The 23,833-nt window shown below is 39.3% G+C and overlaps 1 protein-coding gene across 3 annotated transcripts in view; it reads left to right on the forward strand.

Moving 5' to 3' along the window:
* VAV3 (vav guanine nucleotide exchange factor 3) overlaps positions 1-23,833 on the forward strand; it is a 397,029-nt gene that overhangs the window by 234,678 nt on the left and 138,518 nt on the right. For all 3 annotated transcript variants that reach the window (XM_055145748.1, XM_055145749.1, XM_055145750.1), the window contains exons 16-17: positions 19,774-19,875; positions 20,169-20,269. In XM_055145748.1, the coding sequence (XP_055001723.1) occupies positions 19,774-19,875; positions 20,169-20,269 (203 nt within the window). The remainder of the gene's footprint in view (positions 1-19,773; positions 19,876-20,168; positions 20,270-23,833) is intronic.

The raw sequence follows: 23,833 nt of genomic DNA on the forward strand, positions 1-23,833 counted from the left end.
TCTTCTCTCATCCTTATACTCATGTTTTGTCCCCCCGCCACTCAAGCAGTTCGATAAGGCCTGCCTAAGATGTTAGCAAACTGTTTCACATCTTTGTGAGTTGGATGTCTTGTCACACCAATGTTTGTAATAAATATTTCTTTTTCCTTTAACAAACATGCTTAGCTTTTTAAATCCCATATTCTTTAAAAAGCATTTTTTTTGAGGGTTTGTTTTGGTCAGTGGTAGAAGAAGCACTGTCGTCCGGTTGTTCATCGATTTGCTCGAGCGGGCACCAGTAACATCTCCATTGTGAGACTCGTTACTGTTTCTGGCATATCCCATATGCCACAGGTAGCTTGCCAGGCTCTGCCGTGTGGGCAGGGATACTCTGGGTAGCTCGCTGGGCTCTCCAAGAGGGACGGAGGAATTGAATCCGGGTTGGCCATATGCAAGGCAAACTCCCTACCCACTATGCTATCGCTCCAGTCCTTGATCAGTGGAAATCCTGTTCAGTATATACTGAAAAAATTGCACGTATAGTTGAGTATAAAGCATGGACTTTATATGTAAGGTACATAAAGTCAATTATTTTTTTCAATTACAGTCATAGAATTTGAAGGGGGAAATACTTACGGAGCTTGTCATATTATCTTTCAGATTTCTTTCTATTGTTCCCTCATTTTGCTTTGTAGCTGCATCATCTCCATCTGCTTCTAAGACACATTAATTCAACAGCTAACTTCATATTATAAAACATAATTTAAAATGTGCTACAAGAACTTAATTCAGTGTGCCAGATCAGCATCCCTAATTCATGTTATCAACGATGTTTGAATTCTGATAGACATTTATTGGACCAGCGAATGAGAAAATCCAAATTCTCTAGAAACTATTCCTTACACAAAATAGCTGACACATTGCAAGTTATCTTGCTGCTAATCCTGAGCATAGAGACACATGTTACTCTGTTCCTTATATATTACCAAGATGACAGACCTATTTAATGAAAAAAAGTATAGATTATCAAAATGAACTGGAAATCTGTGATTGGGTTGTTGATTCATTATTATATCCCTAGTGTTAGAAAATGGCACAAAATAGGTTCTCGGTTGATTGATTGAATGTCTAAATAATGTCTAATGTAATTTTTGTATTATTAATATGAAAAGTCTGTAGTCCAGTTGATGTGGGATGTGGTGATGAAAGGTCAGCATTTATTTTGTTCTCCTGAGGGGACCTTTGGATTTCCACTACAAATTTGTCCTTATGAAAACAATAACAATATTAGTATAAGTAACATATAGCATCTGTATACTCCTTTCCTCATTATTCAATATGCCCATGCATATTGGAATAATATGCCCATGCGTGTTCTCAATTTATTTTTAGAACAAAGTTGTGTCATGTAACAGGTATGAACAGTGGTGACACTTCCCCTTTTGAACCTTGGCCTTCTGTAGCAGAGATGACAAATAGGATTCTTTGATTGGTGGGTGCACTAAATCTAGAAAGATGTGTTTATGTGCAAAGCAACACATCAAGTTCATAACACAAGAAGGTCCAAATTACATGTGGTCTGACATGTTTTCCACATTGAATTTATTGTGGATTTAACTGAATATACATTGCATTAAAAATTTCCTTGAGCTGTCACAGAAACTCAGTGATAGATGTATATTTAAAATTACTATACAGTCAACATTGAATGAAATATAGAATTTCAATATATAACAGATAAGAGAATACTATTTTTCAGAGCCAAGCATTGTCTTATTTTTATTGGTATTTTGGAAGTATTTATTCTTTCCCTCGATACAGATACGTGATTTGGAATATAAACAATAAGATTTAGATGTGACTTATAAATCTCCTTTTTGTTTTCAGTCATTTTATGATTCTTTAGGTCTAGGTGAAAGTATGTCTTATGAGCATTGAGCATTTTTTTACTTGGTTTATGAATGATCTATTTTTATTTTCTTGCCTTTCCAAAACGGCGGCTGTTTAGCCAATATTTTGTGGTGCTTTGTTAAGTGTTTGGGCCTCACCTGGCCTGTGTAGGGACTGTTCCTGGCTCTGCTCATGAGTAACCGATGGTGGTGTCGTATGCAATTACTGTAATGGAGACCATATGTGGTGCTGGGGGTTGAATGTGTTTGACCGCATGCAAGGTGAATAGCTTTGCCCATGTACTCTCTCTGCGGTACAGAATTCATGTTTATTGAAAACTTGTGGGGGAAAATGAATAAAATCTTTTATAATTCCTTATTTGGTAGATTTTATTTTATAGTATATTTAAAATAAATATTTCTCTTTTATTATGGACATTTTTATGTAGCAAGAAAAAGGGTAATAGAGAAAAATTTTGAAAGTTAAATGTGAAATTATTGATTTTGTTTTTATTTCAGAGTAAGATTTTACTTGGCTTATATATACTTTTTCAAAATTGAAGACCTCAGAAGTAGTTGTTTGTAACTGGTGAAATAACTTGCCAAAAATCTTCTTGACATCCTATTCTGACAGTTTCAATTATTTAGTTAATAATTCCAAATGTATATAAATTATTAAATGAATTCATGGTCCAGCTAAATCAACAATTTCTTTGCATGCTGGGGATTGTCCAAGAAATGGTGTTTCTACTTCAGACAGATTTAGGTTACTTGGGCTCAAAGGTTGTATATTTGGTTAATCTAAAATCTTTATGGAGATGTGATTTTTGTCAGCTAAATCCAGTTAAATTTTTAGAATTTTTTTTAGAAATTAAACAGTTCTTAATTTAGAAATTAATTATTAAATGTAAGTTAAAATTTCTAATTTAGAAATGAATCAGTTAAAACAGTTTAGAAATTTGTTTTAGAAATTTCTTCTGAATTATAAGGCCTTCTACTTGTTGAAGATTTAGCACATCAGTGTATTTTAACTATATATAATTTTTATATGTTTAGAATTAATAATTCTTACCTTTCAAAGATACTAGACTTGTCAAGATATTCTGTGACACTTGGGGGAGATAATGAGCTGTTTAAATGATGATACATAGATGGAATATATTCTGACAGATATTTCAACATTTTTTCTCCTGAGCAATAATTTAACATTATATCCTTGCTTATATCAATAAGTATACAAAGGGCAGGTACTCAGTTGTATTTTTAAGAATATTGTTTAAGACATTAACTGTGTATCATACAGTGTCTCTTTTATGAAAACTTATCAAAGCAAGTTTTCTTATACTTTGGTACCAGAGAATTTCATGCAGTTTTCTGGCACCAACTGTGATCAAGTTTTATTCTTTGCTTTGATCCATCAGAAATTCAGCACCGGGAGCTAGAGAGATAGCACAGAATGGAAGGTGTTTGCCTTGCATGCGCCTGACCCAAGTTTGATCCTTGGCATAACACATGGTCCCATGAGCACAGCTAAAAGTAATTCCTGAGTGCAGAGCCAAGAGTATCCTCTGAGCATCTCCAGGAATATCTCAAAAACTAGGGAGAAAAAATAAATTCAGCACCAGATGTGTAACATATTTAAGACTTTGTTTTAGGTCATATCTTTTTTTTTTTCTCTTTGAGGTGTCTTTTTAAAAAAAAAAATGTTATTAGTGAATCACCGTGAGATATAGTTACAGACTTACAAACTTCCATGCTTGCATTTCAGTCATACAGTGGTCGAGTTCTCATCCCTCCACTAGTGCCCATTTTCCATCACCCAGCATCCCTCCCACAACCACCACCACCACCCCATCCTCCCCCGACCCCACCCCAAGTCATACCTTTTATACTAACATTTAAATCTTACACCTTAAATCTCCTCTGACAATCTATTTTACTTCAGATTATTTGTTGAATGCATGCTTATATTAGGCATTGTACATGATTCTAGAAACACAGTGATAATCCTGGTTTGATTACTTAAGGTAGCATATGTTACAGATATCAGACAGAGTAGGAGCAGATGCAGCCAAAGCTTAGCTAGTTTTACTTGGGGCCTTGACCAAATGGGATAGTATCTTCCAGTTCCTGAAAATCCAACTCCAGCTGCAGCACTTTTACATGTGGTGCCAGCCTCTCATTAACAGCCTGTGTACTTCCATTTAGAAAATATTTGCAAATGATGATATTTGTTGGTTCTTGGATGATTTATTATAGCATCACAGAGGTTATATCGCAAGCTGGTAGAGAAGAGAGAACAAAGCATTGTCCTGGAATTGCTCTTTCAGAACAGTAGGTTTGCCTGTGGGCTGAACGTACAGATCTCTGCTTTACTAATGATGTTGAATAGTTTTTTTCTTGGTGAAACATTCCGCCTTGTTTTCTGTGGTTTACGTTTATCCTTGTTGTACTACTTATTTATAATGGCTTCTTCTATATCAGGAATGCTTTCCACATATTGCACACATGTAATTCTGTTTGTCTTTACGCTCTCTCTCTCTCTCTCTCTCTCTCTCTCTCTCTCTCTCACACACACACACACACACACACACACACACACACACACACTGCACTGGTGATGCATAGGGCTTATTTCTGCCTCTGCTCAGGATCACTCCTGGTGGTGCTCTGGGGACATATGTGGTGCCAGGATTGAACTGACATCAGCCTTATGCAAGGCAATAGCGTCAAGCTCTAGACTATCTCTCCAATCTCTAATGTATTTAACCCTGTGCTGTCTCTCTGATCTTCACTTTGAAATGAGCTTGTGATAGTGTTTTAGCATTGTGCTTTAAGAGCATACATTGTGAGACACATCTTTTGTCTTAGATCTTATTATAACTTCTGGTTTACATCAGTGAAGTTCCTGCACGTATTTTGATTGTTTCTATTCTTTCCATTTCTACAAAGAGTAGATATAAGGATTACATTGAATAATGTATTTTCACTGTAGAAAGTTTAGAAGGTGAAACTCTAAAGTGAAGATCGCTTATATTGCATCTACCTGTTCTCACTTTCACATAAATATGCTAACAAGCAGTCTTATATTTGGAGGGGGATAGGTTTTTGGGCCACACCTGGTTGTGCTTAGGGCATACTCCTGGTTCTGCCCTAAAATATCATTCCTGTGGACTTTGGGGGACCATATGTGGTGCTGGGGATTGAACCAGAGTCAGTCACAGGCAAGGCAAATACCTTACCATCTATACATGATCTCCCTGCCCCCCAACAGTCTTGTGTAATATTAATGGGATCAAAGTTAAAGATAAGATTAAAGACATGTCTTTCTTTTATTAATATAATGCAAATATTCTAGCTATGATTTCATCAAATAAACCTGGGTCCTCTGTAAATCTCAGTTCTGGGGTCCTAATGTAGCTGAGTGGTAGGGCATTTGTATACAGGGGACTGGGTTCTATTGTAAGCACTACAAAATAAATAAGTAAAATAAAAAATACGGTTTTGGTTCACACTGTTTTCTTTTGTTGTGTTTCTCAGTGCTGGGGATTGGTCCTGCACCTCCCGTGTGCACCTCTGCGCTGAGTTGCATCCCAGCTCTCCTATCTTTCTGTAGCACTTGTGATCCTGTTTTCCACTGTTGCTTGTGGAATGTTCAGATACTGCTTTTCCCCATTACCCCCAAATGGGGTGGGAATTTGCTTGTTTCTATTAATCAGTGTATCTCACTTCCTGGTACATATTATGTATTGGATACATTTTTTATGAGTATATACATAAAAAAAGTCTCAGCAAAAATTTCTAGCACTTGCTTGGTCTCCTTCAAGACTTAACTCTTCTATAGTAGTGACCTTTCTAAATGATTTTTGCCATTTGCAGACAGATTGAATAATGATACTATAGCTTCAGTAGTGGTGTCTTTCAGAAACTATTTCATTTTTCTTCTGTGGGCTGCGCCCATTGATGCTAGAGCAGCCACTCCCAAGAGTGATCATCATGGCGTGAAGGCCTGATGATTCAGAGTGTGGGTATGGAGGTACTTCAGGCCCCCAGGGACACGTCCAGAGAATTAAGGGCCCATCAAGTGTCAGGGATCAAAGTTAACCCCTCATACATGCTATGGATGTGTACTACCACTTGAGCTATCTCCTCAGCCCCACATTTATTTTTTTTGGTCACATTACATTTCTCATATTTTTCAGAAGAATGCTGAATAATACAATTGACTAAAGAAAACTTTAGCCTTAAAATGGTTATTGGCATCTTTTAAATTAAATATATTTAAATTTTCCTTTAACTTGATATTCTTTTTTTTGGGGGGGGGCTTGGGTCATACCCAGTGATGCTCAGGAGTTACTCCTGGCTCTGCACTCAGGAATCATTCCTGGCTCTGCTGGGGGACCATATGGGATGCCGGGGATTGAACCTGGGTCGACTGTGTGCAAGGCAAATGCCCTATCCACTGTACTATGACTCTGGACCCTAGCTTGATATTCTTTTATGGTAAGGAAGTACCCTTTAATCTATAAGTTTACCTAGAGTTTTATTGGCAATGTGATATATTTTAGTAAATATAATTTTCTTTACAAATATAAAATTATTACAAATACTATTTATATATTAAAATGTATGTCTCATTTTACTTAAGTTAAATAACTAAGGATCCTCAAATGAGTATCCATAATATTTTAAGTAAGTTTTAAAGTTAGCTTGGGGAAATATCAGTGTATTGTCTCTTTACATAATGAAGTTAGGTACATGATTATATACATGATCTTATTATAGCAGAAACAGTAAAATAAATAATAATAAAGAGAAAAATTAGGGCACCTGCCTTGATAACTCAGGTTTGATCCCTAGCATCCCATATGGTCCCCCGAGCACTGCCAGGCAGGCCCTGGAGATGTTCAGGGGTCTTTTTCCTCCCACAAAAAAGAGAAAAGTTAATATTTTGTTAATTATCTTTATCTAATTTTGATAAAGATAATTTCTGTGATAACCACAAGTAGTTTATATGAATACGTTCCTATGTGTTTTGATTCTGTTTTAAATGTGATTATGTGTTTTTGTTTTGTTGGCTCAGGGGCCAAATCCAGTGATGCTTGGGGAATTCTCCTGGCTTGATGCTTCTTGGGGCTTATTTCCAGTAGTTTTTGGAGATTCTTATGGTACTGGGGTGAAACCCAAGCTATCACAGTGCAAAGTCTTCATTCCAGCCCTTTGAACCATCTCCCCAAACACACCTATGTTTTTATGCAGGAAAGTTCCAGCTCTGTTCAAACACTTGTATCACTTGTCATCCCTTTGATCTTTGATTTGCTCGAGTGGGCGCCAGTCACATCTCCATTCATCCCTGTCGCATGCTAGTGCTAGTGTAGCCCAATGATATCTGCTCACTTCAGGAACAGGAAGAGCCTCAAACTGTTCATTCAGGGTTTTGACGAAGAAGTCTCACCATCTCGTTGGTGGGTGGCCACGTGGTCTTTTCACGTCCTGTGGAATCCAGTCAGTAACAGCTCTAGTCCAGTGGCCATATCTAAATATGTGTCTGGCCCATCTGATTTTTGATGTTTTGGCAAATGAGACAGTATCCCTGATTCTTGACCGTCGATGGAGGTCAGAACTCCGGATTCCTCTCTAACTTGAGTGAGGAGTGATACTCCTAGCATAGCTCTTTTGATTCCTCTTTGGGAGAACTGAATAGCGTTTTCATCCTGTTTGCGTAGGGCCCAGGTCTCTGAGGCATATGTTAGTGCAGGAAGAATGGTAGAGTTGAAAAGATTTGCCCGAAGTCGGAGGTCCTTTGTCCTCTTAACCACTTCTTCGACGCTCTTGAAGGTGTTCCACGCTGCTCTCTTCCTTCTGTTCATTTCTGGCACCAAGTCGTTCCTCATGTTGAGTTCTTGACCCAGGTACACATAGCTGCTGCATTCGGAGATGTTCATTTCATTGAGAGCAAATGGAACGTCAGGGACTAGTTCATTTTTCATGAACATAATCCTACAATCTGTTCAAATAAGCATTTTTTTTCGTTTCCTTAATTGTCACTTTTACTTTCAGTGAACAATGATGAAATAATGATTTTGTTTTCTATTATTGTCATAATTCCCACACTAGTGATATTTGATTGTTGTTAATTCTGACAGGATGGAACCAGGGAGGTAGGACAGTGGACAGGCCTCTTACCTGGCCATGTGGCTAACCCAGAGCTGATCCCCAGCACTCTGTCTGATCTCACGCCTGCTGGGAGTGATTTCTGAGCACAGAGCCAGGAATAAGACCTGGGTGTGGCCCCAAAATGTCAACCCAATACCCATCTGATAAGGGGTTGATATCAAGGATATACAAGACACTGGTTGAACTCCACAAGAAGAAAGCATCCAATTCCATCAGAAAATGGGGCGATGAAATGAACAGAAACTTTCTCAAAGAAGAAATCTGAATGGTCGAAAGGCACATGAAAAAATGCTCCTCATCAATAATCATCAGGGAGATGCAGATCAAAACAACAATTAGATATCATTTCACACCACAGAGACTGGCCCACATCCAAAAGAACAAAAGCAACCAGTGTTGGTGTGGATGTGGGGAGAAAGGGACTCTCCTTCACTGCTGGTGGGAATGCCGACAGTTCAGCCCTTTTGGAAAACAGTATGGACGCTTTTCAAAAAATTAGAAGTTGGCCCACCCCTTGCCTGCGGTTTGGGGCTCGCTCTGACACCCCCACTCCTGCCTGGCACCTTTCATCCACCTCACCGTCCAGCCCTGACCCCTCCCCATTCTTCAGGTAATTGGGATATCCCTCGGAGACCCTGCCCATTGAGAAGCCCTTCCCCCACCTCCTGCCCGCGGTTTGGGGCTCGCTCTGATGCCCCCACCACCGCCTGGCACCTTTCGGCCACCACACCGTCCGGCCCTGACCCCTCCTCATTCCCAAGTCAACACATCAAGCTGCACATAAAAGTTTTTTGTAAAAAGAGCATAGCCCCACGTCTTCAGTTGAGGAACCCTCCCAAGCTAAGGAAAGCACCTGATAGTAAAGCCCATCCATAACAACATGAAGAAGCAGCGAAAATCCCCACCGTAAGGAGAGATCGAAGAAAGTATCTCAGTAACCTCAGCAGCGACTTCCCAGAAATACACCCTCCTCTCGGATAAAGAATTCAGAGAGGAAATCGTGAGGATGGTTCACAAACTCAAAGCAACTATGGAACGAACATCCAATAAATTAAGGGAGTATATGGATGCAGCATTGGAACGGTCCACCAAGATAATCCAGGAAGAAATGAGAGCAGAAATTTCAAAGCTACGAACAGAAGTCACACAACTAAAAGAATCAGTAGATGATATAAAAAACTTGGTAGGAGCCCTCAATAGTAGAATGACTACAGCCAAAGACAGAATCAGTGACCTTGAAGATGAGCTGCACAAAGCATATAGGCAAGAACAAATAATGGCAAAAGACCTGAAAATGGCTCTGGAGTGAATTAGAGTCCTAGGGGATGACCTCAGGAGAAACAACATAAGAATCATGGGAGTACCAGTACCACAGGGAACCAATCCCAATGAAAAAAGCACAATTAAAGATATCATTGCTAAGAAATTCCCAGAGCTAGAGAATGTGGACATCCAGATCCAAGGAGTCCAAAGGGTGCCAGCTAAAAGGGACCCAAATAAAAAATCCCCAAGGCATATCATAGTCAGAATGATGGATGCTGTGGATAGAGGCACAATGCTGCAAGCAGCAAGATCAAAGAAGGAGATCATATACAAAGGAGCACCCCTTAGATTCACAGCAGACCTATCAGAAGAAACTTTCCAAGGCTGAAGACAATGGTGGGATATGGTGAAAAAACTTAATGAAATGAATGCCTCACCAAGAATACTTTACCCGGCTAAACTCTCAGTTAAATTTGAAGGAACCATGCACTATTTCACAGAGAAGCAACAGCTCAGGAACTTCATAGACTCAAGGCCAAATTTAAAAGGACTCAAAGGGTACTATAAGACAAGGAAAAAACCTATAAGAACAACAAACCCTACAGAAAAATGGCACAAAATCCCATGACAATAATTTCTCTTAATGTTAACGGTCTAAATGCACCAATCAAGAGGCACAGAGTGGCAAAATGGATTCGGAAACTAAACCCAACTTTCTGCTGCCTACAAGAAACACACATGAATAGTCAGAACAAACACAGACTCAAAATCAAAGGATGGAAAACAATCCTGCAAACAAACTCCCTCAAAAAATAAAGGGGGGGTGGCCATGCTAGTATCTGATAACATAGATTTCAGGCTGAAAAAGATCAGAAGGGACAGTGAAGGTCATTTTCTATTCATCAAGGGATATGTACAACAGGAAGAAATCACACTCTTAAATGTATATGCACCTAATGAACGACCAGCTAAATACTTAAAAGAACTCCTAGCAGAATTTAAGGAGGACATAACTAGCACTACGATAGTAGTTGGAGACTTCAACACTGCCTTGTCACTTCTGGATAGATCGACAAGAACAACACTCAGCAAGGAAACAATGACTCTGAAGGAAGAAATGGAGGAGACAGGGCTAGTAGACATATACAGGGCTATACACCCCAAAAAGAAAGAATACACATTCTTTTCTAGCGCACACGGAACGTTTTCCAAAATAGACCTTGTTCTGGGTCACAGATTATACCTTAATAGAATCGGGAAGATAGAAATTGTATCAACTATCTTTTCAGACCATGATGCGCTGAAGATGGAAGTTAATCAAACACAGATGCAGAGAACCAAATCAAACACTTGGAAATTAAACAACTCACTATTGAACAATGAGTGGGTCACGAAGGAAATCTAGGAAGAAATCACATAATACCCTGAAACAAATCAGAATGAAGACACAAGCTACCAGAACCTATGGGACACAGCTAAAGCTGTGTTAAGGGGAAAATTTATAGCTCTGTAAGCTTTCTTCAGAAAGGAAGAAAGGGCCTATGTAGATAGCTTGACTTCGCAGCTGAAGATCTTAGAAGAGGACCAGCAAAAGAAACCCAAACCAGATCGAAGGAAAGAAATAAGAAAACTTAGAGCAGAAATTAATGATATGGAAACCTGAAAAACAATCCGAAAGATCAATGAAACAAAGAGCTGGTTCTTTGAGAAAATAAATAAGATTGATAAACCGTTAGCAAGACTCACAAAGAAAGAGAGAGAGAAAACCCTAATAAACAGAATCAGAAATGAAAAAGGGGACATTACAACAGAAACCAAGGAGATTCAAAAGATCATCAGAAACTACTTTGAAAGTCTGTATGCTGGGTCTGGATTCACGCTTGTACAGCTGCGGAGAGGCAGAAATTCAAAACCGCGCGGCCGGTACTGCGGCCGCGTGCCCCTATTTGTCTTCACAGTAGGTCTGAATCTAGTGGGGTACTCCTAACAACAATAGTGAGGTTTGTGTTGAAATATTGAATGTAACCAAAGTAAACAGAATGTAAAATGAAACTTATCAGTTACAAGGTAGGGGGTGGGGGGGCGGGATGGGAGGTGTACTGTGTGGGTTTTTTTTTTTTTTTGGTGGTGGTATATGGGCACTGGTGAAGGGATGGTTGTTTCAGCATTGTATAACTGAGACCTAAGTCCGAAAGCATTGTAATCTTCCACACGTTGATTTAATAAAATAAAATAAAATTAAAAAAAAATAAAGAGAGCCTCACAAAAAAAAAAAAGTCTGTATGCCACAAAACAAGAGAACCTAAAAGAAATGGATGAATTCATTGATTCCTACAATCTCCTAAGACTTAACAAAGAAGACTTGGAATACCTGAATAGACCCATTAATATTAAGGAAATCGAAACTGTAATCAAAAGTCTCCCCAAAAACAAAAGCCCAGGTCCAGACGGATTCACTGGCGAATTCTTCCAAACATTTAAAGAAGACTTGTTGCCAGTTCTCCTCAAGCTTTTCCAGGAAATTGAAAAGACAGGAACCCTTCCAAACAGTTTCTATGAGTCACATATCTCCCTAATACCAAAAGCAAACAAAGACACCACTAACACAGAAAATTATAGACCAATATCTCTGATGAACACCGATGCGAAGATCCTCAACAAAATACTAGCAAGTAGAATCCAACAACTCATCAAAAAGATCATACACCATGACCAAGTGGGATTTATCCCGGGGATGTAAGGATGGTTTAACATTCGGAAATCAATCAACATAATTTATCATATCAACAAAAATAAAGATAAAAACCATATGATCATATCAATAGATGCAGAGAAAGCATTTGACAAGATCCAACATCTGTTCATGATAAAAACTCTCACCAAAATGGGTTTTGGAAGAACTTTCCTCAAGATAGTCAAAGCCATCTACCACGAACCTATGGCAAGCATTATCATCAATGGGGAAAAACTAAAGGCCTTTCCTCTAAGATCAGGACAAGACAAGGATGTCCACTCTCACCACTTCTCTTTAATATAGTACTGGAAGTACTAGCAATAGCCATTAGGCAAGAAAAAGATATGAAGGGGATTCAGATAGGAAAGGAAGAAATCAAGCTCTCACTGTTCGCAGACGATATAATACTATATCTAGAGAAGCCTAAAAGCTCTAGTAAGAAACTCTTAGAAACAGTTGACCTGTAAAGTAAAGTCGCAGGCTATAAAATCAATACCCCCAAATCCATGGCCTTCCTATATGCAAACAATGAGGCAGAGGATAGGGACATGAAAATAGAAATCCCATTCACAATCGTGTCCCAGAAAATCAAATACCTTGGAATCAGCTTAACTAAAGAAGTAAAGGACCTCTACAAAGAAAACTATTAAACACTACTCCATGAAATAAAAGAGGACATGAGGGAATGGAAACATATCCCCTGCTCATGGATAGGGAGAATAAACATTCTCAAAATGGCAATACTCCCCAAAGCATTATACAGATTTAACGCAATCCCTATAAGGATACCCATGACATTCTTCAAAGAAATGGATCAAGCAATCCTGAAATTTATATGGAACAATAAACACCCACGGATAGCTAAAACAATTCTTGGGAAAAAGATGATGGGAGGCATCACCCTCCCCAACCTTACACTTTACTACAAAGCGGTAACAATTAAAACAGCACGGTACTGAACAAAGACAGAGCCGCAGACCTATGGAACAGAGCAGAATATCCCTATACACAACCCCAAGTGTATGATCATCTAATCTTTGATAAGGGGGCAAGAAATGTGAAGTGGAGCAAGGAAGGTCTCTTCAACAAATGGTGCTGGCATAGCTGCACAACCACATGCAAAAGAAAGGACTTAGACCTTGACCTGACACCATGCACAATAATCAGATCACAATGGATTAAAGACCTCAACATCAGACCACAATCCATAAGGTACATCGAAGACAAGGTCGGCAAAACCCTTCACGATATTGAAACTAAAGGTATCTTCAAAGATGACACAGAACTAAGTAATCAAGTAGAAACAGAGATAAACAAATGGGACTATATTAAACTAAAAAGCTTCTGCACCGCAAAAGACATAGTGACCAAAATTCAAAGGCAATCTACAGAATGGGAAAGGATATTCACCCAATACCCATCTGATAAAGGGTTGATATTAAGGGTATATAAAGCACTGGTTGAACTCCAGAAGAAGAAAACATCCAACCCCATCAGAAAATGGGCCGAAGAAATGAACAGAAACTTTTCCAAGGAAGAGATACGAATGGCCAAAAGGCACATGAAAAAATGCTCTGCATCACTAATCATCAGGGAGATGCAAATCAAAACAACCATAAAATACCACCTCACACCACAGAGAATGGCACACATCCAAAAGAACAAAAGCAATCGCTGTTGGAGAGGATGTGGAGAGAAGGGGACCCTTCTCCACTGCTGGTGGGAATGCCGACTGGTCCAGCCCCTTTGGAAAACAATATGGACGATTCTCAAATAATTAGAAATTGAGCTTCCATTTGATCCAGCAAAACCACTTCTGGGATTATATCCTGGAGAAACAAAAAAAGTATAGTTGAAATGATATCTGCACTTATATGTTCATTGCAGCACTGTTTACAATAGCCAGAATCTGGAAAAAGCCCGAGTGCCCGAGAACAGACGACTGGTTAAAGAAACTTTGGTACATGTATACAATGGAATACTATGCAGCTGTTAGAAAGGATGAAGTCATGAACTTTGTATATAAGTGGATCAACATGGAAATTATCATGCTAAGTGAAATGAGCCAGAAAGAGAGGGACAGACATAGAAAGATTGCACTCATCTGTGGAATATAGAACAACAGAGTAGGAAACTAATACCCAAGAATAGTAGTATATAACACCAGAAGGTTGGCTCCATAGCTTGGAAGCTGGCCTCACACGCTGGGGGAAAGTCATCCCGGATAGAGAGGGGAACACCAAGTAATATGTGATTGGAGAATCTGTGCAGGAAGGGAGATGCGTGCTGAAAGTAGACTAGAGACTGACCAGGATGACCAGTCAATACCCTTATTTGGAACCACAACACCCAAAAGGAAAGAGAGATATCAAATTGGAATGCCCCGCCACAGAATGGTAGACTGACACCCAAGAATAGTAGAGATATGTACCAGGAGGTTAACTCTGTGGTTTGGAAGCTGGCCTTACATGCTGGGGGAAAGGGCAGCTCAGATAGAGAAGGAAACACCAGGTAAAGGGTGTTCTGAGGACCCGCTCAGAATGGGAGATATGTGCTGAAAGTAGGCTATAGACCAAACATGATGGCCACTCAATACCTTTGTTTCAAACCTGAATACCCAAAGGAAAGAGAGAACAGATGAAAATGACCTGCCACAGAGGCAGGGTAGAATGGCGGGGGGGTGCTGGGGTGGTGTGTGGATCGGTGGGGATGGTGGGAGGGATACTGGGATTATTGGTGGTGGAAAATGGGCACTGATAGAGTGATGGGCACTCGATCATTGTGTGACTGTAATGCAAGCAGGAAAGTTTATAACTGTAATTGTACCTCTCAGTGATCCACTAATAATGAAAAATAAAAATAAGAAAAAAGAAGAGTGGGACCTGAAATCTTAAGGAGTTGTTTTTTTTTTTTGTTTTTTTTTTTCAGTTTAAATCAACAGAAAGTATATGTAGTATCAGGGATGAATAAATTGAAACACAGGAGAAGTTAATAAAAATAACTATAGCAGAAACAGGAGAGTTATGGAAAATTTTTTGTAGCTTTCAGGTTTCTACAATGGAAGATAAAGTGGAATTAAAAGTTTACTTTATTATTTATTTATTTATTTATTTTTTAATGTTTGGGTTACGATCTCACAATGATCAAACACCCATCCCTCCACCAGTGCACATTCCCCATCACCAGTATCCCCTGTGTAGCCCCCTTTTTCCACCCTCCCCTTGCCTCTTTGGCATATAATATTGCCCATACTCTCTCTCTACTTTTGGGCATTATAGCTTGCAACACAGACACTGAGAGGTCATCATGTTTGGTCCATATCTACTTTCGGCACCATCTCTCATCCCAACTGGTTCCTCCAGCCATCATTTTCTTAGTGATCCTTCTCTATTCTATCTGCCTTCTCCCCTCAGCTCATGAAGCAGTCTTCCAGCTATGAGGCAATCCCCCTGGCCCTTGTATCTACTGTCCTTGGGTGTCAGCCTCATGTGATGTTATTTTATACTCCACAAATAAGTGCAGTCCTTTTATGTCTGTCCCTCTCTTTCTGACTCATTTCACTTAGCATGATACTCTCCATGTCTATCCATTTATAAGGATATTGCATGACATTATCTCTCCTAACAGCTGCATAGTATTCCATTATGTAGATGTACCAAAGTTTCTTTGACCAGTCATCTGTTTTAGGGCACTCAGGTTGTTTCCATATTTTGGTTATTGTGAACAGTGCTGCAATGAATATAAAGGTACAGACGTCATGTGTTGGTAAAGGTGTTGAGTTGAATGTTGTGCTGTGTTTGTGGCACCGGAGGAGCAGCAGGAATGCTGATCTGAGGATGGAGAGTGTGTACAGGTTGGGGGAGGTGTGCGCTCCTCAGCGTAGCACCAGCCCTGGGATAAGAAGAGGCAATCTGAAGAGATCATCGGAAGTTGTGAGTCCTAAAAGCATCATACCTTACCATATGAATATTTGGAAAATGGGTTAATAAAATTATGGTAGTAATGGTCCCTGTATGAAGCAGAAGATATGGAAACAGTTTATTGCAAAATCTCCAAGATCCTACCCAAGTTCTCATAAGTAAACTGCCATTTATATTATTAAAGCAAGTTTCTCCACTGGAACCCTTCATGTGAAGCTGCATGACTGAGTCAGCTAGCCCATATTTGATCCCCAGTTCTCATCTATAAACAGCCCAACCATGTAATTGGTCTCTCTCTGTTCATTCTTGCTCCACTATAAGGCATGCCCTACCTAGTAGTCTAAAGGCCATTTTTCGGTTTCAACTGAATGTGATGTCAACCCCTGTATAATATCTCTCCTCTTTCCTTGACCACTGTCAACCTCTATTACTCATATCCTACACCTCCTCTTTTTAATCTCTGGACTCCAGCCAAGGAATCCTTCATTCTGTTCCTGCCTTAGGGCTTGTGTACATGGTAGAAACTCAGTGGCTCTTCCTTATATGTTTAGCTTAAGAAACAAAGGAAAATGGAATATAAAGAACAAATTGCTCCTGCTATATTAGAGGTCTGCAGTAAATATCACTGTTCATTTTTATGGTTTGTAGCCAGTACGTAGTCCTGACAGTTCTCTAGGATCTTTTACTCCAATCTACCTTTCTGATTCTTTCCCCCAAAGACAGCTTACTATGTTTGTTTTTTTTTTTGCATCCCCCACAGACTACTTTAGAACATATTTATTGACATTTCTATTCAATGGGCACTTGGTTTAACTTCATCTAGCTCGCTGGGCTTTTACAGCCCTCTTTTGAGTGTTTTTTGTATTTTGCTTAAATAACACATATGTACTCCTAGTCCCAAGGAAACTGTGCATGTAGCAACCATCCTGAGTAAAATTCTCAGGAGAATGAGATTCCTCTGGGGACTCATCCCTTGGCAATTTCTGGATTTTTTAAAACTATTCCTAAGGCACTTTCTTGTTCGGTGGTTTGGAATCAGCAATTCATAAATTATAGCCAGTGATTATTGAACACTTTTGAGCCAGCAGAAGTTCCAGGCACTCTATATACATTACTTCCCTTTAATTTTGATTTTATTAGTATTCATGTTTTATACTTACCAACTTGCCCAAGGTTGTACTGCTGGTGATTTGCAAGTTAGGATTTAAGCCCTGGTGGTCTAATTTCAGATTCTTGCTCTCAACTACACTTTTATATTCTGGAGTATCTCAGTAGTAGTTCCAGGGTCATAGAAATAACTTTTTCTTTTATGCTTGATTTTAAAAATTTTAAACAATATGCAGTTATGGTTTTAAAAATTCCAACAGTTCTTCTTTGCCATTCGATTCTCTACTTTAAGTCCCATATCCCTAATGGCTACAACTATTAAAATATTTTTGCGATTCTTTTTCTTTGTAAGATTTTTTAAAAACTTCTTAGCGTGAAACTTCTTTCAATTTTTTATCTCTTTAAAATTGAATTTGTGGGGCTTGAGCAATAGCACAGCAGGTAGGGCATTTGCCTTGCACACGGCTGAACTGGGTTCGATTCCCAGCATCCCATATGGTCCCCTGAGCACCTCCAGGGGTAATTCCTGAGTGCATGAGTCAGGACTAACCCCTGTGCATTGCTGGGTGTGACCCAAAAAGAAAAAAAAAGTCAATTTATGTCTAATTAGTTGGTAAAGTTGTCAATAAGAATGTGCCAGGACAACCTGGGTATATGGGTATAATACACACACACACACACACACACACACACGCATACATGCACACACAGAGTTACTTGCAACTTACTGTTGACCGTAAGAAAAAGGTGCATCCCTTATGTCTCAGGCAGACCTAAAATTAATTAAATTCTTGCTATTTGGGACCCATTTCATGAGTTTCTGCCTGAAGGAGATCTACTTTTATTCTAAAACTCCAGGCTGATGAATTCTTCAAGATCCCAGGATGGAAGCTGTTATTTGACAATTTATCTATGACTGAATCACCTTGGTACTCAGTGAAAAATGAATAACAGCCCTTCCTGGCTAAGGAAATAGGTTTCAATGGATGCCTTCATGGACTCAAGAATCAGATGATTTCTGAACAATGTGATGAGAGTTTTGTTTGTAGATTCTCATTCTTTGTTCATTTTTCCCTTCCTAAAGAAGAACTTTATAATTTTTAATCAGATATATGTCAAGAATGCCTCTGGGGAAATGGCTGTGCTTTTTAGCATGCAGTGGAACATTTTCCTAAAAAGTGAGGTCACCAGGAAAACAGCAGAGAAATCCCAGATGGCACTAATATTTGATTTCATTTTTAGCACGCTCATATTCAGCAGATGGATTGGAAGGCTGACCCCTCTGACACTTCTGCATCACTGCCTGCTACTCCAATTGCCTTTGCGAATGTTTTTTCATAAGGCTTCTCCTGCTACCTCAGAGATTGATGCCTGGTTGCCCGCCTGCGTTATGCTTCATTACGCCAAGGCTCTGTGTGGTTGAGAGTTGCTGTTTTCTTTAAAGGGGGAAATCCTAGCTCATCAGTATCTCAAACTTTCCCCCACAATCTCTTCAATCGCTTGTAACATATCCACGAGCATCATCTTTGCTTTCTAGGTCTCCATCTGATTCAGATTCATTTTTAACTTGCCCTTGTCTAATTTTTCTGCTTTCATCTGTGGCATGGATAAATTATGAATAATACGGAAGTCATCTAGAAATGGCTGAAGTGAACTGTTTCTAACATACATTCTGGATCCCTAAATCTAATTTTGTTAAGGTGAAAATTGCTGAGTTCTAACCTGGGACTACAGCCATGGTGGTGCTGAGTTTTAACCTGGGACTACAGCCATGGTGGTGTAAAGCACAGACCTAGGTTGGGGTTTCTGGCTCTGACGTTTCCTTGGCCTCATTTTACTTCTTTATAAGCTCATGCTATTAGTAGTTCCTAAAACTTAGATTTGGTGTGAACTTGAAAGGAGGGAATGAATGGCATATGGTCTCCATGGTCTGATGATCTGGAAGCAGAGCTTGCCTCACTTATTTTGGCCTTCTGCGCCTTTCTCAGAAGCAGGAAAAGTCACCCAGTAGAAGTCTTCCTCCTATAAGTGAACTAACAAAAAAGGCCCTCCCCTATGGGACCTGAGGTGGCTACTCCCCATTGTTCTTGCACCTTCTGCACTGCCTGGGAGGCACTGCCCACTTTGGGGAGCACCCTAGGGAGTACACAGTGAATATCCATTTTGCAGTATACTTGATTATTTTTTAAAATGTTATAAGTTAAATGTGAAACATAAACATGAGTTTATTTTATCCTCTGGTGTCGATCATTATGTGATACTCCATCCCCTCTATACCTATTTAAAGATAATACTGTGAAACCGCAATACCTCTCATTAAATACCTAGTTAGTTTATATTTCAGTGGTGTGGCTAGTGAAGAGACACTATCACACAGCATGAATATCCAGCAGATTTTGTGTATTTTCCTGGCAGGTTGACCTATGTGCCCAGGCTGCAAAGTTTTCTGGGAGGACTCAGTTCTACCAAGGATTAGGCTTCATAAATTTTTCCATGGAGCTGGTTTGCACACAACCAGACTCTGGTGCATATTTTAATGCAAAGTATACTTTTGGCTTAAAAGCATTGCAGACTTAATAGCTTTTTTGCTTGACTCAGGTCTTACCCAATGTAATTTTGATGAATTTGAGTTTTAGAGGACTAGATTGCTACTTTGTTGTTCCACTTTCATTCAGAAATGATGCTTGGTTCCCTCTTTCTATAGATCTAACATAAGACCAGACTACGCGGACTCCAATTTTCATGAGTTCAAGATGCACACCTTCAACAGAGTTACGTCCTGTAAAGTCTGCCAGATGCTCCTCAGGTGAGCTTGCTCGATCCTGCTTTTTAGTTGAAATGAACTGGTGTAACTGTAAGCATTTCAGGCATTTCTAATATTCCAGCTAAAGTGTTCTGAAGTCTGGGTATTGCTTAACAGTTTGGCTACAACAAGTTTGCTTGGCCTTGTTCCTAGTCCGTTCCAAGAGTGGGAAGCCTCTCCCTTTGCAGAGAGCTTTGAGAAGTGCCATGTTCATTTTTTTTTAACTCCCTGCACTAATGATCCCATAGGGCCGAATTTAGCACCTTTTAACATATCATTCTAATTTTATTTTTCAGAGGAACATTTTACCAAGGCTATTTATGTTTTAAGTGTGGTGCAAGAGCACACAAAGAGTGCTTGGGAAGAGTAGACAGCTGTGGCAGAGTTAACTCCGCTGGTAAGTCATGTTTTTGCTGTTGTTGAGATTCTGCTTCTAATTAGGACATAAAACTTGCTAAACATAATTAAGGCCTAATTTACTCTTAATCTGTGTTGATTATAACATACCTGCTTTGAAACTATCATTTATAGGCACAGTTAGAAAATTGTTTGAAATTCATCTAACTTTTGCACATGCCTGGGGAAGCAGAGGAGTCAAAGGGACTTGGAAGGTGTCATGTCGCCTCTCTCTTAACCCTGACCCCAAATCTTACTCAAACTCTTCAGATGGAGCCAACACACACACAAGTAACAAAAACGGAACATTTTTTTTAATGTTCTATCTTTCCTTCTAAAGATTCTTCCGTAGTCTCTTAAATATTCAGCTCAGAAATGCTAATGATGCCAACATGAACATCTCACAGACTAATGAATTAATGAATTGAATATATTGTCATTTTGCAGCATTTAACAGAAAGCATATATCTTGGATTTTGTGTAAATATTACCCCCTTGGTTTTTTAAAAAAGAATACTCTCTGTTTATGAGCTAGTTCCTGAGACTGTTGGCAATTATGCATTCAGTAGCCTTTGTCTCTGTTTCTCTTGGGCTCTCTTCCTTCTCTTTCTTTACTAGCCTCTTTATTCTTTCTCTTTCTTCTGCTTTTCTTTGTCCTTTTCCCCTGAGTTGCTCTGTGTTTTATCAATAAGACCTTTCAAAATCAGTGAAAACGTTTTGAACAGAAGAAAGGGATCTTTAACAGCTTGAGTTCAAAAGGTAGCGATGTCAACCTTTGATTTTCCCAAAGGGAAAGGTGGACATTGAATTATTTTGGATAATATGAAGAGGGAGACAGGGAATAAGAGCTCATTTCAGAGCTTAGTTCAGAAAACGGGCAACTGTAGAAAGGTGTGGATCCTATTAGAGGACTGAGATCATAGTCAGTTCCCCTCGCTTTGCTCCTTCTGTAGACAGTTTTAAGGGCCCCATGAGCCGTTCTCTCAGTCAGGAACTGACAGCTGCAAGGAGAAAAATCCCAACATTAGTTGAGCACTTGTACTGTGCCTGTTCTCATGGGCATTTCGAAGTCTTTCCTGTGTGAACTCCCTTCATCTTCAGAGCAGCCTTTCTTCCCCTCTTTCTGAAGGGGTTGTTGTGCAGCTTGCTCAAGGTCTGTTAGAGGAGAAGATTAGCACCTACTCATGTTTCTGAAGGTCAGGCGGTTTACACAGTTGTAGAATATATCACTATTTTTATTTTTTGATTATCTGCTTTGATATAATTTATCACTGACATGTGGGTATTGTTTCAGATTTTTGTTGGTGGCCCAATTTTTGATCCCATTTAAGGAAGACAGTGAACCTGTCATTTTTCTTGTGGTAGATTAATTTATTCTTATAACCCCACAGCCCTGAGCCCTGTCTCATGAGTTTCACTGAGTGTTCTCACAGTTGACATGGTACTTGAGTTGGAAAAAAGAGGTAGGGGAGGAGTGTGGTTGAGAATGAATAGTGATGGTTGACATTCTAACTCTGTGAGCTACATGAGCTTGGTGAAGTTAAAAACTCTGAGCTTTTGCTTATTCTTCCATAAAATTGAAATTCAAGAATTAATTGGAGAATCAAATGTAGTGCTGTTGATGCTTCTTTTTTATATAATTTTATTGAATCACTGTGAGATAGTTACAAGCTTTCATGTTTGGGTTATAATCACACAATGATCAAACACCCATCCCTCCACCAGTGCACATTCCCTATGACCAATATCCCCATTATACCCCTCTTTCCCACCCTCCCCTGCCCCATGACAGACAATATTCCCTATACCCTCTCTATATATTTGGGCATTATGGTTTACAATGCAGATACTGAGAGGTTATCATGTTTGGTCCTTTTTCTGCTTTCAGCACACATCTTCCATCCCAACCGATTCCTCCAACCATCATTTTCTTAGTGATCCCTTCTCTGTTCCAGCTGCCTTCTCCCCTCCACTCATGAAGCAGGCCTCCAGCTATGGAGCAATCTTCCTGGTACTTGTATCTACTGTCCTTGGGTATCAGCCATATGTTATTTTATACTCCACAAATGAGTGCAGTCTTTCTATGTCTGTCCCTCTCTTTCTGACTCATTTCACTTAGCATGACACTCTCCAGGTCTATCCATTTATAAGGAAATTTCATGACTTCATCTCTCCTAACAGCTGCATAGTATTCCATTGTGTAGATGTACCAAAGTTTCTTTAACCAGTCATCTGTTATAGGGCACTTGGGTTGTTTCCAGATTTGGGCTATTGGGAACAGTGTTGCAATGAATATATAGGTACAGATGTCATTTCTACTGTACTCTTTTGCATCCTCAAGATACATTCCCAGAAGTGGTATTGCAGGGTCACAGGGAAGCTCCATTTCTAGTTTTTGAAGGACTGTCCATATTGTTTTCCAGAAAGGCTGGACCAGTCGGCATTCCCACCAACAGTGAAAGAGCATCCTTTTTCCCCAAATCCGCACCAGTGCTGGTTGCTCTTGTTCTATTGAATGTGTGCCAGTCTCTGTGGTTTGAGATGATATCTCATTGTTGTTTTGATTTGCATCTCCCTGATGACTAGTGATGTGGAGCATTTTTTTCATGTGCCTTCTGGCCATTTGTATTTCTTTTTTGAGGAAACTTCTGTTCATTTCTTCTCCCCATTTCTTGATGGGGTTGGAGGTTTTATTTTTGTACAATTCTACTAGTGTCTTGTATATTCTGGATATTAATCTCTTATCAAATGGGTATTAGGTAAATATTCTTTCACATTCTGTGGGCTCTTTCTGTATTTTGGTCACTGTTTCTTTTGAAGTGCAGAAGCTTCTTAGTTTGATGTAGTCCCATTTGTTTATGTTTGCTTCCACTTGCATGGTCAGTGCTCTTTCATCCTTAAAGAAGCTTTTATCTTCAATGTCATGGAGAGTTCTGCCTACATTTTACTCTATGTATCTTATGGAGACAGATCTGATACTGATGTCTTTAATCCACTTTTATCTGACTTTTGTGCCTGGCATGAGACAGAGATCAGAGTTCATTTTTTTTTTTTTTGTAGCTATCCAGTTTTCCCAGCACCACTTGTTGAAGAGGCTTTCCATGTTTCACTTCACATTTCTTGCTCCTTTGTCAAAGATTAAGTGGGCAAATATATTTCGGGGTCTGTGACAGAATATTCAACTCTGTTCTATTGGTCTGCTGGTCTGTTTCTAGCCCAGGACCATGCTGTTTTAATTACTACTGCTTTGTAGTACAGTTTGAAGTTAGGGAAGGTGATGCCACCCATCTTATTTTCCTCAAGAATTGTTCTAGCTATTTGTGGGGGTTTATTGTTCCATATGAATTTCAGGAGTGTTTTGTCTATTTCTTTGAAAAATTTCATGGGTATCCTGATAGGGAATGCATTAAATTTGAATTGTACTTTGGGCAGTATTGCCATTTTGATAATGTTAATTATCCCTATCCGTGAGCAAGGGATGTGTCTCCTCTTTTATTTCTTGAAGTAGTGTTTTGTAATTTTCCTTATATAGATCCTTCACCTATTTGGTCAAGCTGATACTAAG

Source organism: Sorex araneus, chromosome 8 (genome assembly GCF_027595985.1).
Source record: "Sorex araneus isolate mSorAra2 chromosome 8, mSorAra2.pri, whole genome shotgun sequence".
In the NCBI taxonomy this organism is placed as follows: domain Eukaryota; kingdom Metazoa; phylum Chordata; class Mammalia; order Eulipotyphla; family Soricidae; genus Sorex; species Sorex araneus.